The 17,815-nt window shown below is 40.1% G+C and overlaps 2 protein-coding genes across 4 annotated transcripts in view; both read right to left on the bottom strand.

Moving 5' to 3' along the window:
* Nucleotides 1-17,815, bottom strand: part of LOC123879000 (neogenin) — a 152,991-nt gene that overhangs the window by 110,632 nt on the left and 24,544 nt on the right. The window lies entirely within an intron of this gene.
* On the bottom strand, nt 11,169-17,209 carry LOC123879019. Its single transcript, XM_045926489.1, has 2 exons — nt 16,821-17,209; nt 11,169-11,807 (listed from the first exon to the last, which is right to left on the bottom strand). The coding sequence occupies exons 1-2, from the start codon at nt 16,844-16,846 to the stop codon at nt 11,381-11,383; spliced, it is 453 nt and encodes a 150-aa protein (XP_045782445.1). The 5' UTR covers nt 16,847-17,209; the 3' UTR covers nt 11,169-11,380.

The following is a 17,815-nucleotide window of genomic DNA, read 5'->3' as shown; positions in this document are numbered from 1 at the left end:
ATCTTCCCACGATTATATTATTCCAAATTGCCCTTTTTGTTCATTTTATAAGATGTAAGTACGCCAGTTAGGTTGATTTCAAAGTCTGATTTTTAATTCTGTGGAATTTTTACAGTTGTCATTTTATACATTCTGAATTCAATGTTACCCCAAATTACTCTAATCCATGTCAATACAAATAACCCTAAGCCGTACCTACATATACATATTAGGGATTTCTTCAAAACTGGAAATCCTTAAAAGTGACTGACAGCAATGGAAAAAAATAATAGCCGATAGGTATTTATTGAATTGTTTCACTTGAAATTAAAACGGTGTTCAATTAATTAACAATTGAATACAAAATTACGCCGTTATAAAAATCCTTAAAATCCATAGCCTATTTTATATATTTTTTGAATGTATGTCGTCTCTTCAGTGTCCAACCTAGTGGTGAATCCTTGTTCAAGGCAAGGTTGCTATTTGAGCACCTTGGTCAATACTAAAGCTTACGTCTTTGTAGTCATTAGGTGGGTTCATTTTCGCGTCGCGTTGATGTAGAGGTCTGCTACTCTATGTAATTCTTGCAGCTCGATGTCCGTAACCCACATCTGGCCTGCTTCCAGCTAGAAGCTAAAAGCTGTGCTAATTAAGCTTTCATGTTTGATATGGAGTCAGACATTTTAATTACCGAATTCTAGCTGTGTGACAAGTTTTTGATTAAAATTTTTAGCCAAAACTCAGTCGTTTTGATTCCGGTTATCACTCCTCACTAACCCCCGACCCAAAAAGAGAGGTGTTATAAGTTTGACGTGTGTATCTGTGCATCTGTCTGTGGCGTCGTAGCTCCTAAACTAATGAACCGATTTTAATTTAGTTTTTTTGTTTGAAAGGTGGCTTGATCGAGAGTGTTCTTAGCTATAATCCAAGAAAATCGGTTCAGCCGTTTGAAAGTTATCAGCTCTTTTCTAGTTACTGTAACCTTCACTTGTCGGGGGTGTTATAAATTTTTAATTTACACTTGTATCACTATCACTATTCATATTATAATTGGGAAAGTGTGTTCGTTTGTTGGTTGGTTGGTGTTGGTTATTCTAGCCCGAAGACCCGATGGGTTGAACTTAATAATAGCGGTATACAGGGTGTTTGGTAATTAGTATAATTATAATGACGACACGTACCCATGCTACTTTGATCTGATAAATACAATGCTGAAGTAAAATGACGAAATAAAACTATAAAAATTTCCATCCAATTTTTATTTTTATTTTTATGCCCAAGTTTTCATGGCCCTAACTCACTGAGATCGTTGGTCTGGGCCTATCTAAAGATGGCCAGCGATCTCAGTGAGTTAGGGCACGTTAGGGTCATGAAAACTTTGGCATACTTACTTATTTTTTTTAAATTTTGCACGGAAAATTTATAATTTTATTTCGTCATTATACTTTAGCATTGTGTTTATCAGATCAAAGTAGCATGGGTACGTGTCGTCATTATATACTAATTACCAAACACCCTGTATATTAGGTAACTAATAAAAGCGTTGACAGTTGGTATATTGGTTTGTCCTTCAATCACGCAGAGCACCTGGTTCGGAGTGGAGAGGAGATGACGTCATGTCGACTGTATGTCGTCAAACTTTCTGTACCGCACGTGTTCAGGGTATGGCGCCACTGTAAGCTTGAATTCAAGGATCATTTAAGATTCATTTCTGCCTTTTCTTTTTAAAGTGGCTAAATTCAAAAAGTTGTTTGTTACTTGTGATTTATGAATTATTGTCCAAAAATGTGAGAATTTTCAAAAACTGATGTTTCTTAAAATGTTACGTAGGTAGGTTTTTAGTGAGTTTTTAATTTGGTCATACGTAGTAAACTTTTATAGAACAGTTTTTTTGAATCCCCATGCTTTTAAGGCAATAGCTCTCAACTAATTACGTCATAAGGACGCCACATTAACGCCAAAGCAAAATAAGGCAACATTCCTACACAACAAGAATACACATAATGACTGACAACAAACTGCCGTACTCAGATTACAGTAACTGACTCAAAGTATATTTTTATTTTTTTTTGTAATTTGGTTATTTGTGAAAATCTTGTCTGTTCGATAGAGATTTAGTCTCTAAAAATCCCTTGGGAATTCTTTGATTTTTCAGGTTACGATGTAACCTATGTCTCTCTCACGTGGATTTAGTTTTTTTTTAATCCCGTGGGAACTCTTTGATTTTCCAGAATAAGAAGTAACTTGTAACTCTCCATATTTTTAACAATAACCATACAAAAAAAATAAGTCGATCCGTTGCCCCGTTGCGACATGATTGCAGGACAAATCAACAAACACTATTTCACATTTAAGTAATATTTAAGTAGGTATCTGTTAAAATCCTCGCTGGCACTATCGCCCCACCTTTGCGCAGCTATATTTGTTCCTCCAACATCTGCCTGGCTCGAGAAAGCCGCCTAATTTAACCCCAGACATGTCTTATCTGCCACCATTATGTTTCCTTTGTATTATCTAAACACACCAAGCTATTATGTCCTTTATTGTACAGGTCATAATGGTCTTAATCGCCTGCATAGATTTGAAGAGAAAAACTGTGCATTACATAAATAGATCATGCCATAATGGTCCTTGTTGTAAGGGTCATAATGGTTTTAATAGCGTGAATACTCTTCAGTTGTGTACTGTAGGTTATACTTTGATGGTACAATAAAGTACATAATATTATTATACTTAAGCTTATTATAAAGATGGGTCCTACCTTTAGTATATTGTATTTAGAATTTGGATGTTGCTTCGAAGTGAAAATAAGAAAAAAATCGGTCAAAAGTGAGCCGTGCACGCAAACTAAGGGTTCTGTACCATCGTAGAAAAATAACACTTACTAATTTTTTAAATTTTCATGGCAGCCACTGTGGTTTTTTATTATTTTAGAGCTCTACCTATTACGGTTCACGAGATACTGCCCGCTGACAAACAGACGGACGGACGGACAGCGGAGGCTTAGTGATAGGGTCCCATTTACCCTGTACCTGACAGGGTACAAGATACGGAACCCAAAAAATAAGATATTTATGCCCTGAAAAGTGGTGCCATACATATTCGCAGCCATATACAAACGGATCGAATACATAACCTCCTTTTTAGAAGTCGGTTAAAAGTATTCGTAGCCTGAGATTTTCTAAGGCGTAAACCTAATAATGTGTAGAGTCTAGACAAAGTTCAAAGGACTCTGCCTAATTTAAATTTTCAAGTTTATTCAAGAAAGTACAGTGTCTAGGGCAGTGTCATCGTAGCCTATCTCCATCCGCCATCTTGTATTTATAATGACGTCAGCATAATTAAACTAGCGGCACGCTATGATGGCCGGTTTGACGTTTGTCCGCTCATGAAGTTCCGTATTAATTGATAACGACTTTGAAGGAAATAATTGTATTACTTTATTGACGATAGTGATGTGCAGAGATTCATAAATTTTATCGAATGTAGTTTTAGGTTTAGGACTCAAAATTTATTTATTAAATTGATTTCTTAAATGTATACAAGTGTAGAAAAATCAGTTTGCACCATTTAAGGGGTGAATGTACTTGTGAATATGAACAATTTTCACTATGTGGACAAACCTCTGAAATCGCAAAAAAATATCAATAAATTTTTAAAAATGGAATCTAATACGATCGTCACATAGGATCGCTGGCTAGCACAACTACTACCTCCGGCAAACTCGCGTCAATGCTCAATGCAAAACAAAGCAGTTTCGAATTGACGTTGCTTCGAAAAGTATAAACTGTCAGTGCAATGCGATTGTGATATAGTTTTGACCTGGCTTTGGATTTCAAATATTGATACTGCATTACTGTTGACCCTTGCTCGTTAATTTGGACTCTGTTCAAGCCCTTTGTTGTGGATTTCGTCGATATGACCGAACGTACGCAGAGAACTGTTCTAAATAGTCAGACACGTGAGTTCGTAATACGCCTTCGTAACTATTTCGATCGTGAAGCTCAAAATGGAGGGCCAATTTTACCTATAACGTCAGTGGTTGAACGCGTAGCTGATGCGCTTAATATTGGACAACGAACTGTTAGACGGATAACTAAAAAAAAATATGGCGAGACTGGCACAGAAGAAAATAAACTTCACACACCAAAAAAGAGAAAACGAGCAAAACCAGTCGTAGGCATCGATAGCTTTGATGCCGATGCTATCCGAAGACATGTTTACGGCTACTATTTACAGAAGGAGTATCCAACAAGAAAAAAGTCATGTCAAAAACAAGTCATGAAGACATGAATGGAGAAAAGTTTACTGAATGGTTTACCTCAATGTTGTGTAGCCTCCCTGAACCATCTATTATAATTTTATTTTTATTTTTATTTTATTTTATTCGACTAACCTACAACTTTTATACATAAAATATTTACAAAGATATAATTGTTTATAGCTAAAAAGATACATAGTATAAACGTTAATAAAAGGCTAGTACAAAAGATTTAAATACAATGATATTTTAAAAGGTTAGTAGGTAGTAAAGTGGGGTAAGTTGCAATAATGAATATCAATATTAAATTAACACGTTACATCGTTAAATCTCTTACAAACTAATTAACTCCCTTACGCAGGAATATATAATTATGGACAACGCCCCATACCACTCGATGCAAATTGACAAGCCACCTGCCCAATCCCAAAAGAAAGCTGATATCGTCGCATGGCTTCGTAAAAATGGCGTAGATGCAAACATGAATATGTTAAAAGCGGAATTAGTACGTCTTTTAAAAGAAAACAAACCAACCAAGATCCGATACGTCATTGACGAAATAGCATTAGAACATGGGCACAGAGTTATACGGTTACCGCCTTACCATTGTGAGTATAATGCGATTGAGTTGGTGTGGGCTCAAATTAAGGGATATGCTGCAAGACACAATACAGAACCCCCATTTACCACAAAAAAAATGCTAAAATTATTAGAAGAAGCTTGTGAACATGTGACTAAAGGAGACTGGGAAAAGGTTGTGAATAGAACTGTTAAATTAATAAGGGAAGATTATGAAAGAGATGTGAAAATAGATAATATTATAGAAAACGAACATATAATTATTAATGTATGTGATGATAGCAGTGACGACAGTGAAAATAGTAGTATGGACGAATCTGATTAATTATGGCCTTTTGTGGCACCTTTTTTGGTATCTTTTGTATTCATATGTTTCTTGTGTGCATATAAAGTATGTATATTCATTTTCGTTCAAATATTCAGTTCGTTCAAATAAATTAAATAAACATATACATTTTTGTTTTATTAAACCTATTTAATCAGGTACAAAAACAAAACTTAATTGTTTTTTGTTCGAGAATAAATTGACATTCCACATCACTATTGTAATGTGTCAAACCGGCCATCATAGCGTGCCGCTAGTATAGAGGAGACTAGAGTGCGTTGTATGTTTGAAAATCCTGTTTTATTAATTAGTAGGTACATTTTTAACCCCCGACCCAAAAAGAGGGGTGTTATAAGTTTGACGTGTGTATCTGTCTGTGGCATCGTAGCTGCTAAACTAATGAACCGATTTTAATTTAGTTTTTTTTTGGTTGAAAGGTGGCTTGATCGAGAGTGTTCTTAGCTATAATCCAAGAAAATCGGTTCAGCCGTTCACCTTCACTTGTCGGGGGTGTTATAAATTTTTAATTTTCACTTGTCATATCTTAACGTGCCAGAACTCAGCTTTTAGTAGCATTGGAACAAATCTACGATCATTAAAGTATAAGATACTAACTGATATGCCCGCGATTTAAAATCCCGTGGGAACTCTTTCAATTTTCCGGAGTAAAAAGTAGCCTATGTTAGTCTCCAGATCTTTAACTATGTCCATGGAAAAAATCACGTCAATCCGTTACTCCGTTCTGATGACGTGATTGAAGGACAAACCAAAAACCAACAAACAAACACACTTCCTCATTTATGGATTAGTACCTAATAAACTTGGTGTCCGTAATGAATTTTGGGTAGATGAAAAATCATTCAAGTAGGTATTGGACTCGCACGCGAAGGGTTCCGTGCCATCGCATAAGATACTTTTTTTTTAATTTTTATGGCTGCCATTTTGAAATTTTGATTATTTATAGTTATAGCGGCAATAGAAGTACACATTCGGGCAAAATTTTAGGTCTCTACCTATTATGGTTCGTGAGATAGCAGCCCGCTGACAGACAGACGGACAGCGGAATCTTAGGTTGAAATCTTTAGAACGCACTTTGACTTTGCTTAGACTTAAGTTTCAGTTAAAACGAGACAGATTTATGCCAGCGGTATAACGCTGTCTCATTTTAACAGTGTCATAAGTCTTAGCAAAGTCAAAGTGCGCTCTATAGATCTCAGCCTTAGTAATAGCGTCCCGTTGACACCCTCTGGGTACGGAACCCTAAAAGTGTGATAGAAAAATGTAAATTAAAAATTTATAACACCATTTATAACAATAAAGAGCTGATAACTTTCAAACGGCTGAACCGATTTTCTTGGATTATGGCTAAGAACACTCTCGATCAAGCCACCTTTCAAACAAAAAAAAAACTAAACTAAAATCTGTTCATTAGTTTAGGAGCTACGATGCCACAGACAGATACACAGACACACAGACACACAGATACACAGATACACACGTCAAACTTATAACACCCCTCTTTTTGGGTCGGGGGTTAAAAACGGGTGTAATACAAGTTAAGCATCGTGTAGTACATAGTAAAGCCGGCAATTAGAGATTACCGTCAGTTTTCCACATCGGCATCGGTTCCTCATCAATATTTAAAGCGGCGCTTTCCGGTCAATCGAGTTTATCGATTCCGTTTCGGCCCTACGTGTCAATTATTCATAGGGTTGTCAATTATCGGTATAATATTCAAAATATAATTAGGTAAGTAAATCTGTTTTATAAATTAAAAGTTTAAAGCGAGGAAACAATTTACACAACAACGATAATAATGAACACTTTTGCCAAGTAATCACACTAATATTATAAAGGCGAAAGTTTGTATGTGTGTGTGTGTGTGTGTGTGTGTGTGTGTGTGTGTGTGTGTGTGTGTGTGTGTGTGTGTGTGTGTGTGTGTGTGTGTGTGTGTGTGTGTGTTTGTGTGTATGTTTGTTACTCCTTCACGCAAAAACTACTGGACGGATTTGGCTGAAATTTGGATTGAAGATAGATAATATCCTGGATTAGCACATAGGCTACTTTTTATCCCGGAAAATCAAAGAGTTCCCACGGGATTTCGAAAAAGCTAAATCCACGCGGGCGAAGTCGCGGGCATCGGCTAGTATTTAATAATTCTTTTCCGAGTGTTCTATATTATATTATGTATCTATCAACGCAAAGCTTAAATTACTGGACGATTGCTGAAAATTCAACCCCTAATCGAGTAAAATAGGGGTTAGAAATGTATGTAGTCCACAGAATAAGCTATGATGTAGGTAAGCTAGTTATAATATAAAAGCTGAGGTTGACAACCCTGGTTAATAGAAGCAGCATGAATATTCAATAAGCAGCAATGTAGAGTTCATGTTAACGAGCGTCCTTGTCGCGCAGCACCCGAGCACTTTATCTACCCCTTACTATGTTGCAGCTAAGGCCTGTCTCACCACCATGGGACACCATGGCGGCGACACCGGTCGCGGTCGCGCCACCGTGGTGTCTTGAGCTACCAAACGAGAAACACCAGCTAGTTGGTTCGCTAACTCAGTGGATCATGTTGGATCTACATTGCTGCTTCACTGGGTGACATCAAAATATTTTTTCGTAGAAAACCTTCAATGGATTGAAAAATTGAGCTCGGTGGATAGTGAATCACCGCGCAGAGCTGACACCAGGGGCGTAAGTTTCAAAAGGGATGTCGAAAGACAGACAACTGCCATAGCCAACAAAATCCCCGAAAAGAAATTATTATTAGCCACTAGCTGAAACCCGCGACTTCGTTCGCGTGGATGTAGGTTTTTTAAAAATCAACTCTTTGATTTTCCGGGATAAAAAGTAGCCTATGTGCTAATCCAGGGTATAATCTATCTCCATTCTAAATTTCAGCCCAATCCGTCCAGTAGTTTTTGCGTGAAGGAGTAACAAACATACACACACACACACACACACACACACACATACAAACTTTCGCCTTTATAATATTAGTGTGATATTACCGGGGCACAGCCGCGTCCCAAATACTGCTCTCCGCATCGGATGCATCCAAAAGGAACCAGCAGCATCCAGGCACACTGGGAGGTTACCTGGCTGGCCTACCTATTATATTGATCGATGCAGGTTTTCTCAAATCGACCTACAGATGTAAACTCCTCGCGTTAGAAAGTGGTGGATGGGCGCGATCGCGCACAGATACGCGGGTATACAAGTTCGATACCGGTTTGATGCGTGACTGCAGTCCGAGCGGGTTTGCTGTGCTGCGGGTAATTTATCTCATTGCATGGTTACGCTATCCGTCACGGGTGAGATGCTGAGCAGATTTTGACGAAATCTGGCACATCGATAGCCCATATATCTATGAAACGACATGAATTTACATTACATTTTATTGACCCCCGACCCAAAAAACGGGATGTTATAAGTTTGACGTGGGTATCTGTGTATCTGTCTGTGACATCGTAGCTCCTAAACGAATGCACCGATTTTAATTTAGTTTTTTTTTTTGAAAGGTGGCTTGATCGAGCTATAACCCAAGAAAATCAGTTCAGCCGTTTGAAAGTTATCAGCTCTTTTCTAGTTCCTGTAACCTTCACTTGTCGAGGGTGTTATTAATTTTTAATTTACACTTGTGTTATGTAAATATGTATTTGTACATATTTCTGACAAATTTAACATTTAACAATGGGATTGGCACCTAAATAACCTATTAACAAGAGTAAATTAAACATTTATAACACCCCCGACAAGTGAAGGTTACAGTAACTAGAAAAGAGCTGATAACTTTCAAACGGCTGAACCGATTTTCTTGGATTATAGCTAAGAACACTCTCGATCAAGCCATCTTTCAAACAAAAAAAAAAATTAAATTAAAATCGGTTCATTAGTTTAGGAGCTACGATGCCACAGACATTTACACAGATACACACGTCAAACTTGTAACACCCCGCTTTGGGGCCTTAAAACATTTTATTTCACGTCTGAAAAGAAACCCGCGGGACTCTCACTCTTTCGGGATAAAAAATATCCTAAGTCACTCTGTAAATCCGTTACTCAGTTGCGACGTGATTGAAGGACAAACTGATAACCCAACCAAATCCATATCCATTCCAATAAACCCTTCAGGATTCGAGAGTTCCCTCACTCTAGTTCTCTTGGCTGTGACTCTGTTCAAACATGGGAAGCTTGTGATCTGACCTAGTCTCCATAACCTGTTAATAATAATCACTATTTACCATTGATGTAGGAGAGTTACCCACGCATTTCAGTACCTGCAAAGATAAAAATTATAATTACATAGGTAGTACAAGACACAAGTAAACCCCATTTCCTCCACGCTAGACACCCGACCCATAACTGATTAAAATCCTATTATAATCCTTTGTTGAAGAGATAACATCGTGAAGACAGACTAAAATCAATCCTAATGCTGTAGCTTTACAGTTTAATTTGTAAAGTAACCCCTAATCTCCGAGACGCCGTCGAAATCCGTCTAAAACAAAAGTGAAACTGGATATCTTGGAATGGTCCAATTTCAAATGATAGCGGCTTAGGCTGATCGAAGTGAACGCATATCTAAGGTTGAAATCTATAGAGCGCACTTTGACTTTGCTTAGACTTAAGACACTGTTAAAACGAGACAGCGCTATACCGCTCTGGCATAAATCTGTCTCGTTTTAACTGAAACTTAAGTCTAAGCAAAGTCAAACTTATTGTTTGACGTAATAAGTGTGTTTTTACAGATTGTTTTTTTTAATGTAATCAGGATTCATCTGCCATTTTTATTCACTACTAGCGACCGCCCCGGCTTCGCACGGCTAGCTAATTACAGTTTTTCTAGAAATCACCAATTATTGACGTGACAACGTCTTATAATTCGATAGAGCCGGCTGCACGCACGAAAAAACATGACTCATGCGGCGTTACCTCGCTCTGAGGCGTTCCATATAAGGCTTGAAGTGCAAGCGAGAGCGCGGAACGAGCGACAAAGAAGCACAATCGGCCTTTGTTGTCACGTTCAACTATCTTCAGTAAACCGACTTTACAGACAACCAATTTTTTTTTAAAAGTAAACTGTCACTCAGGAATTATTATGTAGCTCTCTACATACTGGCGAAAGAATTTTGAAAATCGGTTCAGTAGTTCCGAAGATCATATGCCCTGCAAACAAACTTACAGATTTCACCTCTTTATAATATAAGTATAGATTTATATTAAAAAATAATTAATTATCCATCCGCTGCCGACTATAACTTATGGCACATTAGAGATGGCCCGCACAGATGGGCTAAAATAGGCTCAGTATATCTGTCCATCGGACCTCCATTGTTGAAGGGATTTATTGACTCTGTTGTGGTCCCTTCAGACAACATGCTCGACATGTGATCTACATTATGTTACACAATCACGATCGACCCAGCGCCGGCCCACTACTGAGAACGGGACTCCCCGTGGTTTCTTCTATTCAACTTGCTCGACATGATTGAGATACATTGAATATACATACTAAATTGAGTTTGGAAAAACTCCTCAAGTTTCCATAATGAACAGTCAAAACAAACTAAGTACCTAGCAGGTACTTATGGTTGACACTCATCGATATATGTAGAATCTATACTCTATGGGTACTTAATTGCTGAGGTATAGTACGCGACAGGTTGAGATGGCAATCGGCGTATGAGACGTACCACTCCACCAGGTCACTCGTGCCGTCACGCACCGGGTTAGCGCGGAGCTGTGCGGGTGTACGGGGCGTTCCCACCCCGATTGCCATCTGGAGCTGTCGCTAAGGACATACCTACTATTTTTAACCCGCGACCCAAAAAGAGGTGTGTTATAAATTTGACGTGAGTATCTGCAGTGTATCTGTCTGTGGCATCGTAGCTCCTAAACTAATGAACCGATTCTAATTTATTTATTTTTTGTTTGAAAGGTGGCTTGATCGAGAGTGTTCTTAGCTATAATCCAAGAAAATCGGTTCAGCCGTTTGAAAGTTATCAGCTCTGTTTGCGCTTGGTATTTGAAGAAAAAAGAGAACTTTTGATATTTTTGGTTTAATCAAAACTAAGTTAGCGATTACAAGTGCGATTTTGAAAACAACGATGATATATAAAACGAAAAGCGAATTTTGAATGTCCATTTGAATTGACGTTTTGAAAAAGTCGACGACACAGCTACGTGGACCAATCAGGTTGGCCCACGCCCGCGGTCAGCGTTCCGATCTACGCCGCAACATGCCCCCGGCCTTGGAGCTCTTGGCTTCCAAGACTGTCGTCATCAGGGTCGACTAATGGGCAGATCTTTGCGTAAGCTCGCCTCACAAGCCCGGATGCAGTTTGTATTTCCGCGACTCTTGAGATTCCATCCTTCCCAGGTATGTTTCTGATGACTCGTCCGAGATGCCATTTCAACGGCGGGAAGTTGTCCTCTTTGATGATGACCATAGTGTTGGGTTTGAGGTCTTGCGTGTTTTGTCTCCACTTCGTCCGTGTTTGCAGCTCGGATATGTATTCTTTCGACCAGCGTCTCCAAAAGTGTTGTCGAATTTGCTCAACCCTCTGGTACCGATCGAGTTTATGCGTGGGTGTATCCACCAGGTTGTCGTAGGCAGGTGCGGTGAGCGTACGGCCAACCAGGAAATGAGCAGGACTAAGAGGAAGGAAGTCGTTAGGATCGGAAGACATTGGGGAGAGGGGACGAGAATTCAGGACAGCTTCAACTTGTGCTAATACTGCGCTGAACTCTTCGCATGTGAGATGCGCGTTGCCGACCACGCGGCGAAGGTGGTACTTGCACGACTGTACTCCACGTTCCCACAGTCCACCAAAGTGGCTGGCATACGGCACTATGAATTTAAATTTAATTTTTTGTTGATTTGCGTATTCAATAATGTCAGAACTACAGCGTTCTAAAAATTGCGCGAATTCGTTTTTAAGGCCGACCATGGTGCGGCCATTATCAGACCACATTTCAGCGGGTTTTGACCTGCGTGAGACAAAGCGGTTGAGTGTGAGACAGTACGCTTCAGTAGTAAGATCACTCACCAGCTCTAAATGCACAGCGCGCGTAACGAGGCATATAAAAATGCAAATGTATGCCTTTGTAGTTTTAGCTCCCCTACCTTTTCTGGTCAAAACGAACACTGGGCCAGCATAGTCAACGCCGCATCGAAAGAACGGAAAAGTGGGTGTAATCCTCTCGCTGGGAAGATTTCCCATCAGAGGGGTAAGTGTTTGACCTCGCAGGCGCTTACACACCACGCAGTCGTGAACTACCTTTCTAGCGAGATTTCTGCCTGCGATTGGCCACCAAGATTCACGAAGGTGAAAAAGAAGCGCCTGCGGGGCTGCGTGTAGCAAGGATTTGTGTTCGTGGCGAAAAAGAAGAAGCGTGAAATGATGTTTGCCTGAAAGTAAAATTGGGTGTTTTTTATTATAGTCGAACTCTGAATAGTCCAACCTGCCGCCAACTCGCAACAGTTTATTGTCATCAATAAACAGATTTAATTTACTTAAATTATGTTTATTTTTTAGCGCGCGATTGTTGGCTATTGACTTGTACTCAACTGGAAAAGATTCCAGTTGAGACAGCCTAACCAACAAGTTGTCGGCTTCTCTCAGTTCATCGACGGTAAGAACGCCCGACCGCTTATTAAGTTTATTGCGCGTATTATGTAAAAACCGTAAAACATAAGCAGTTGAGCGTCTCAGCCGGCCGAACTGAGAGAATCGTTGGAAATCGATAATAGATCCATCTTCAGAGCTCGACCTATCCTGGGCTACTAACGCGGTGACGTCACTACCCTTTATTTCAGGTAAGTCATTTGACTGATCTTCGTGCGTGTAAAAGGGAGGTACGTTTTCACAGTCAAATTTACTGTCACGAAGGAAGGCTGGCCCTTCCCACCACAAATTAGACGAAGAGAGCTCCTCGAGATTCACAACCCCACGTGAAACGAGATCAGCTGGGTTCTCCTTTCCGCTTACATGACGCCACGGGAGATCCTTCGTCAAATCGTGAATTTCTATCGTCCTATTTTGAACGAACGTTTTTAACAATCGTGGCGGCATGCGCAGCCAACCCAAGACAATTGTCGAGTCCGTCCAAAATATTACGTGATCGAAGTTGCAGTGAAGTGAATCGCGAACCATGTTATAAAGGCGAGCGCCCACTAGAGCGCCGAGAAGCTCTAACCGTGGGATGCTGACGGTTTTTAGCGGTGCAACCTTCCCTTTAGAACAGAGCAATTGCACTTTGACCGTATTAGCGCTTACGGTCCTTATATAAACGCACGCGCCGTACGCGGTTTGAGAAGCGTCGCTAAAAATATGCATCTCGGTAGATATAGGATCACTATCCATGACATATCGAGGAACACGTATCGTTTTTAGGATCGACAGCGAAGCGAGAAACCGGTTCCACTGACGCGCGATGTCAGTAGGTACGATGTCGTCCCAGTCCAATTTTAATAACCACAACTGTTGTAATAACATTTTTGCAGTCAAGATGAACGGACTTAAAATCCCCAGTGGATCGAAAATTTGAGATGCGTATGATAGAATTATGCGTTTAGTTATAGGTTCATTCCTAGACTCAAATTCCGTATTGAAATAAAATTCGTCGCTGTCATTAAGCCAACCAATACCTAATGTTTTGTGATTTGTATTCTCCGCGAGTATTTGCTTAGAAGCGCACGACGATGACGTCATCTCGGGTTCACACGTAAAATTGAAGATCCACTTGCGTAGTGGGAAACAACCAGCTTGCAACGTCTTGGTTGTTTCTTCGCACAATTTTAATAATGTTTTTTTGTCGTGAGAACCCGTGATCATGTCGTCGACGTAAAAATCTTCATTGATAATTCGCGACACTTCGGGATTGGTTGCTTCGCATGCAAGTTGTTTTAGGCAGCGACAACTTAAAAACGGCGCGGATGCGGTTCCGTAGGTTACCGTGTTGAGTCGATAGACACCGAGTGGCTGCGTGGGTTCGTCGCGCCAGAGAATCAGCTGAAGATCTCGCTGCTTTTCATCAACAAGGCACTGTCGGTACATCTTTTCGATGTCTGCGCATGCGACGTATCGATGTTGCCTGAAGCGCAATATGATTGAAATTAGGTCGCCTTGGATAGGCGGGCCTACCAACTGTAGGTCATTATAGCTGATTCCCGTGCTAGAAACGGCCCCAGCATCGTAAACAACTCTAAGTTTAGTAGTCGAGTGATTTTCGCGAAATACGCCGTGATGCGGCATAAAATAATGAGGGGTTCCGTAGGTCGAAACGCGAGTCATGTGACCTAGGCTCTCATATTCATGAAGAAAATCTGCGTATAATTTTTTGTAAGCGGGCGCGCGTTCTAACCGCTTTTCTAACGCTAGGAAGCGTCGTTCCGCCTGTGGAAGTGATTCGCCCAAAAGATCGGGTGATGACTTAAGAGGTATGCTAACAATAAACCGTCCCTCGTCATTGCGCGTCGTAGTACGAGTGAACAGTTCTTCGCAAACACGCTCAGCATCCGTGCGTGTATCCCGATCCCGAGGCAGCTCCTCGATCTCCCAGAATTGGCGTAATTGCGTGTCTATCGATTGCGTGAAATTACACTGAATAAGCCTATCGTTGCGCGTATTAAATACGATAGGTCCCGATATTATCCAGCCTAAATGCGTATTTTGTAAATAAGGTCCGTTAGGTAACCTTATATTACCTTCGTGTATTAATTCCCAAAATATATCTGCGCCGATTAAAATATCTATTTTTCGAGAATCAAGAAAATGCGGGTCTGCCAGCTGTAAACTATTAGGTATACGAAACTTCGCGCGTTCATAATGTACAGCGGGCAACGTACTTGAAATTAGCGGCAATATGAAACAATGTAGTTTAGTAGTGTAGGTAGATATGCGCGATTTAATCTCAATGTCGCATGATTTCGTGCATTGCGTCACTGAATTACCTACACCTCTTATTTCGTGAGTGGACTGTAATAATTCTACCCCTAGTTTTTTACTAAAGGCTTCGGTTATAAAACTGCGTTCGCTTCCGTTATCTAATAATGCATTTGCGAGTAAATAAACATTATTTCGAGTTCGTACTTCGATTAGCGCGGTGGACAACAAAACCGGTTGCAAAGAACGATGTGTGCGTTTATCGTTACTGTGTGCATTATTTGCATAGCACACTGCATCCGCGGGGTTGAGGAGCGGCGCGGCGCCGCTCGGGAGCGACGCTGCGCGAGCGCCGTTCATCAGTTGCCGATTATCGAATGACGAGTGCATTGTTAGGGAACCGCTAGTATTACCTATCGTTTTCGTATCATCCGGGGGATGATTTAAATCATCCGAAGGATGAATTAGGGAATTATGCTTTTTAAAACAACGACGGCAACCGCCAAATTTGCAAAATTCAGCAGTATGGCTACTACTTTTCATGCAATTTTCGCATAATTTCCTATCGCGAAGAAACTTCAATTTCGATTCCAAATTAGAGTTAATGAATTGTGAACATGCGTAAAGTTGATGAGATCCATTGCACATAACACAGTTTTTAGGCGCGGAGTGACGTTCGTGCGGCTTAGTGCTAGAAACATTGCATTTTGTGGATGATTTCATTCGATCGTTTTTCGTGTATTTTGACTCTTTATTAATTTGTGATGAATGTAATGTTTCTAGCATGTCCGTCCGATTTTTTAGGAAGTTAACTAAATCATCAACCTTTAATTTTAACTTGGAATCGTTATTGTTAGTTATCAAAGTGCCTTTATGCTGTTCCCACTCGCGTTCCGTGGTTTTGTCTAGCTTGGACACAATTATAAAAATAATAAGTGTATCCCAGGAGTCCACCGGCTCCCCTAGGATCTTTAATGCGCGTATGTTTTTTAAAATTGTGTCACTAAGTGTTCTTATCGCAACTGGGGACTCTTTACTCAATGGTTGGATATTAAATATTGTTTTTATGTGATTTTGAATTAATAGTCTGTTGTTGTTATACCGGTCGAGTAAGAGTTCCCAGGCAACTGAATAATTACTAGACGTGAACTCCAATGCGTCAATAACCAGCTCGGCACTACCCTTCAGGGAGGACTTTAGGTAGTGGAATTTCTGGATGGTGTTAATTTCATCTGACTCATGTATGAGTGATTGAAATGTATCCCGAAATTCCAGCCAGTGTTCGTATGACCCATCAAAGGATGGCAAAGTTATGGTAGGTAATTTTACAGATCGTAACTGACTATTTTCGCATGTTTTCGAACAAGCTGTGACCTTACTACTGCTACTGCTGCCACACCTATTTGATAATAACTCAGCCTGCGACAATGTACTGTAGTAGCAGTCCTCGAACTGCTCTCTCTGAGTTAATTGATCATCGAGATCAGTTTCACTGACACATTCCTCTATCCTAGACTGAATGCTATCGAACTCACGATAAAGATTCGTGGCACCTTCAATGCGTAACTTTAAATCTATTTTGTTCTGAGGCGTTACAACATTTGCATCAAAATTATTAATATAAGTACCAAATTTTGTTAATCTACCTTTGAGAGTGCCACGTTTCTTAATTAGATCGCGTACGAGTAGTTCTAACTTATCATCGTTGAGCCCTAATTGCGGAGATTTGTCGCGATTTGCCATTTTGGGAAAGTGGAAGTACTTACGTGGGAGTACTTACCTTATAGCAGCTAGCAGGTTGCACATGCACGTTTACGAAGGAACAGCACTATATTAACCAAGTGAAGCAACGGGTTGGGTGGTTTCTGGATAGGTTGACCGTATCCTGCGCGTCTCGAAGTCAGCGTTTTCGTATATATCCGGTGCAGAAGGTCCACAAATTTATGTTTGCGCTTGGTATTTGAAGAAAAAAGAGAACTTTTGATATTTTTGGTTTAATCAAAACTAAGTTAGCGATTACAAGTGCGATTTTGAAAACAACGATGATATATAAAACGAAAAGCGAATTTTGAATGTCCATTTGAATTGACGTTTTGAAAAAGTCGACGACACAGCTACGTGGACCAATCAGGTTGGCCCACGCCCGCGGTCAGCGTTCCGATCTACGCCGCAACAAGCTCTTTTCTAGTTAGGCTGTAACCTTCACTTGTCGGGGGGGTGTTATAAATAATTTACCTACACTTGTGAAATAATAGTTACTTACCTATTAGGTGCGTAGCTTTTTCTTTATAAAATATTTTGAAGTGTTGACAATAGTTCCTACTTCCTAACTTCCCCTAAAAAAAATTGGTTGTCTGTAAAGTCGGTTTACTGACGATAGTTGAACGTGACAACAAAGGCCGATTGTGCTTCTTTGTCGCTCGTTCCGCGCTCTCGCTTGCACTTCAAGCCTTACATGGAACGCCTCAGAGCGAGGTAACGCCGTATGAGTCATGTTTTTTCGTGCGTGCAGCCGGCTCTATCGAATTATAAGACGTCGTCACGTCAAAAATCCTCTAAGTGGTATCCCTGTACAATCCTGATTCTGATACAGGAAGCCGCGATAGCCCAGTGGTTAAGACGTCCGGCTTCTAATCGGAAGTAGTATCGTAGTGAAATCGGGTAAAATGTGAACGTATCCAGAATCCCTATACACATTCAACTGGAACAGCAAAAAAGGGAAAGCAAGCGGATACCAAACGTTCCCTAATTAACTATGTAGTTAATCGTAATTGT

Source organism: Maniola jurtina, chromosome 27, assembly GCF_905333055.1.
Source record: "Maniola jurtina chromosome 27, ilManJurt1.1, whole genome shotgun sequence".
NCBI lineage: Eukaryota > Metazoa > Arthropoda > Insecta > Lepidoptera > Nymphalidae > Maniola > Maniola jurtina.
This window is presented reverse-complemented; position numbering and strand designations above follow the sequence as displayed.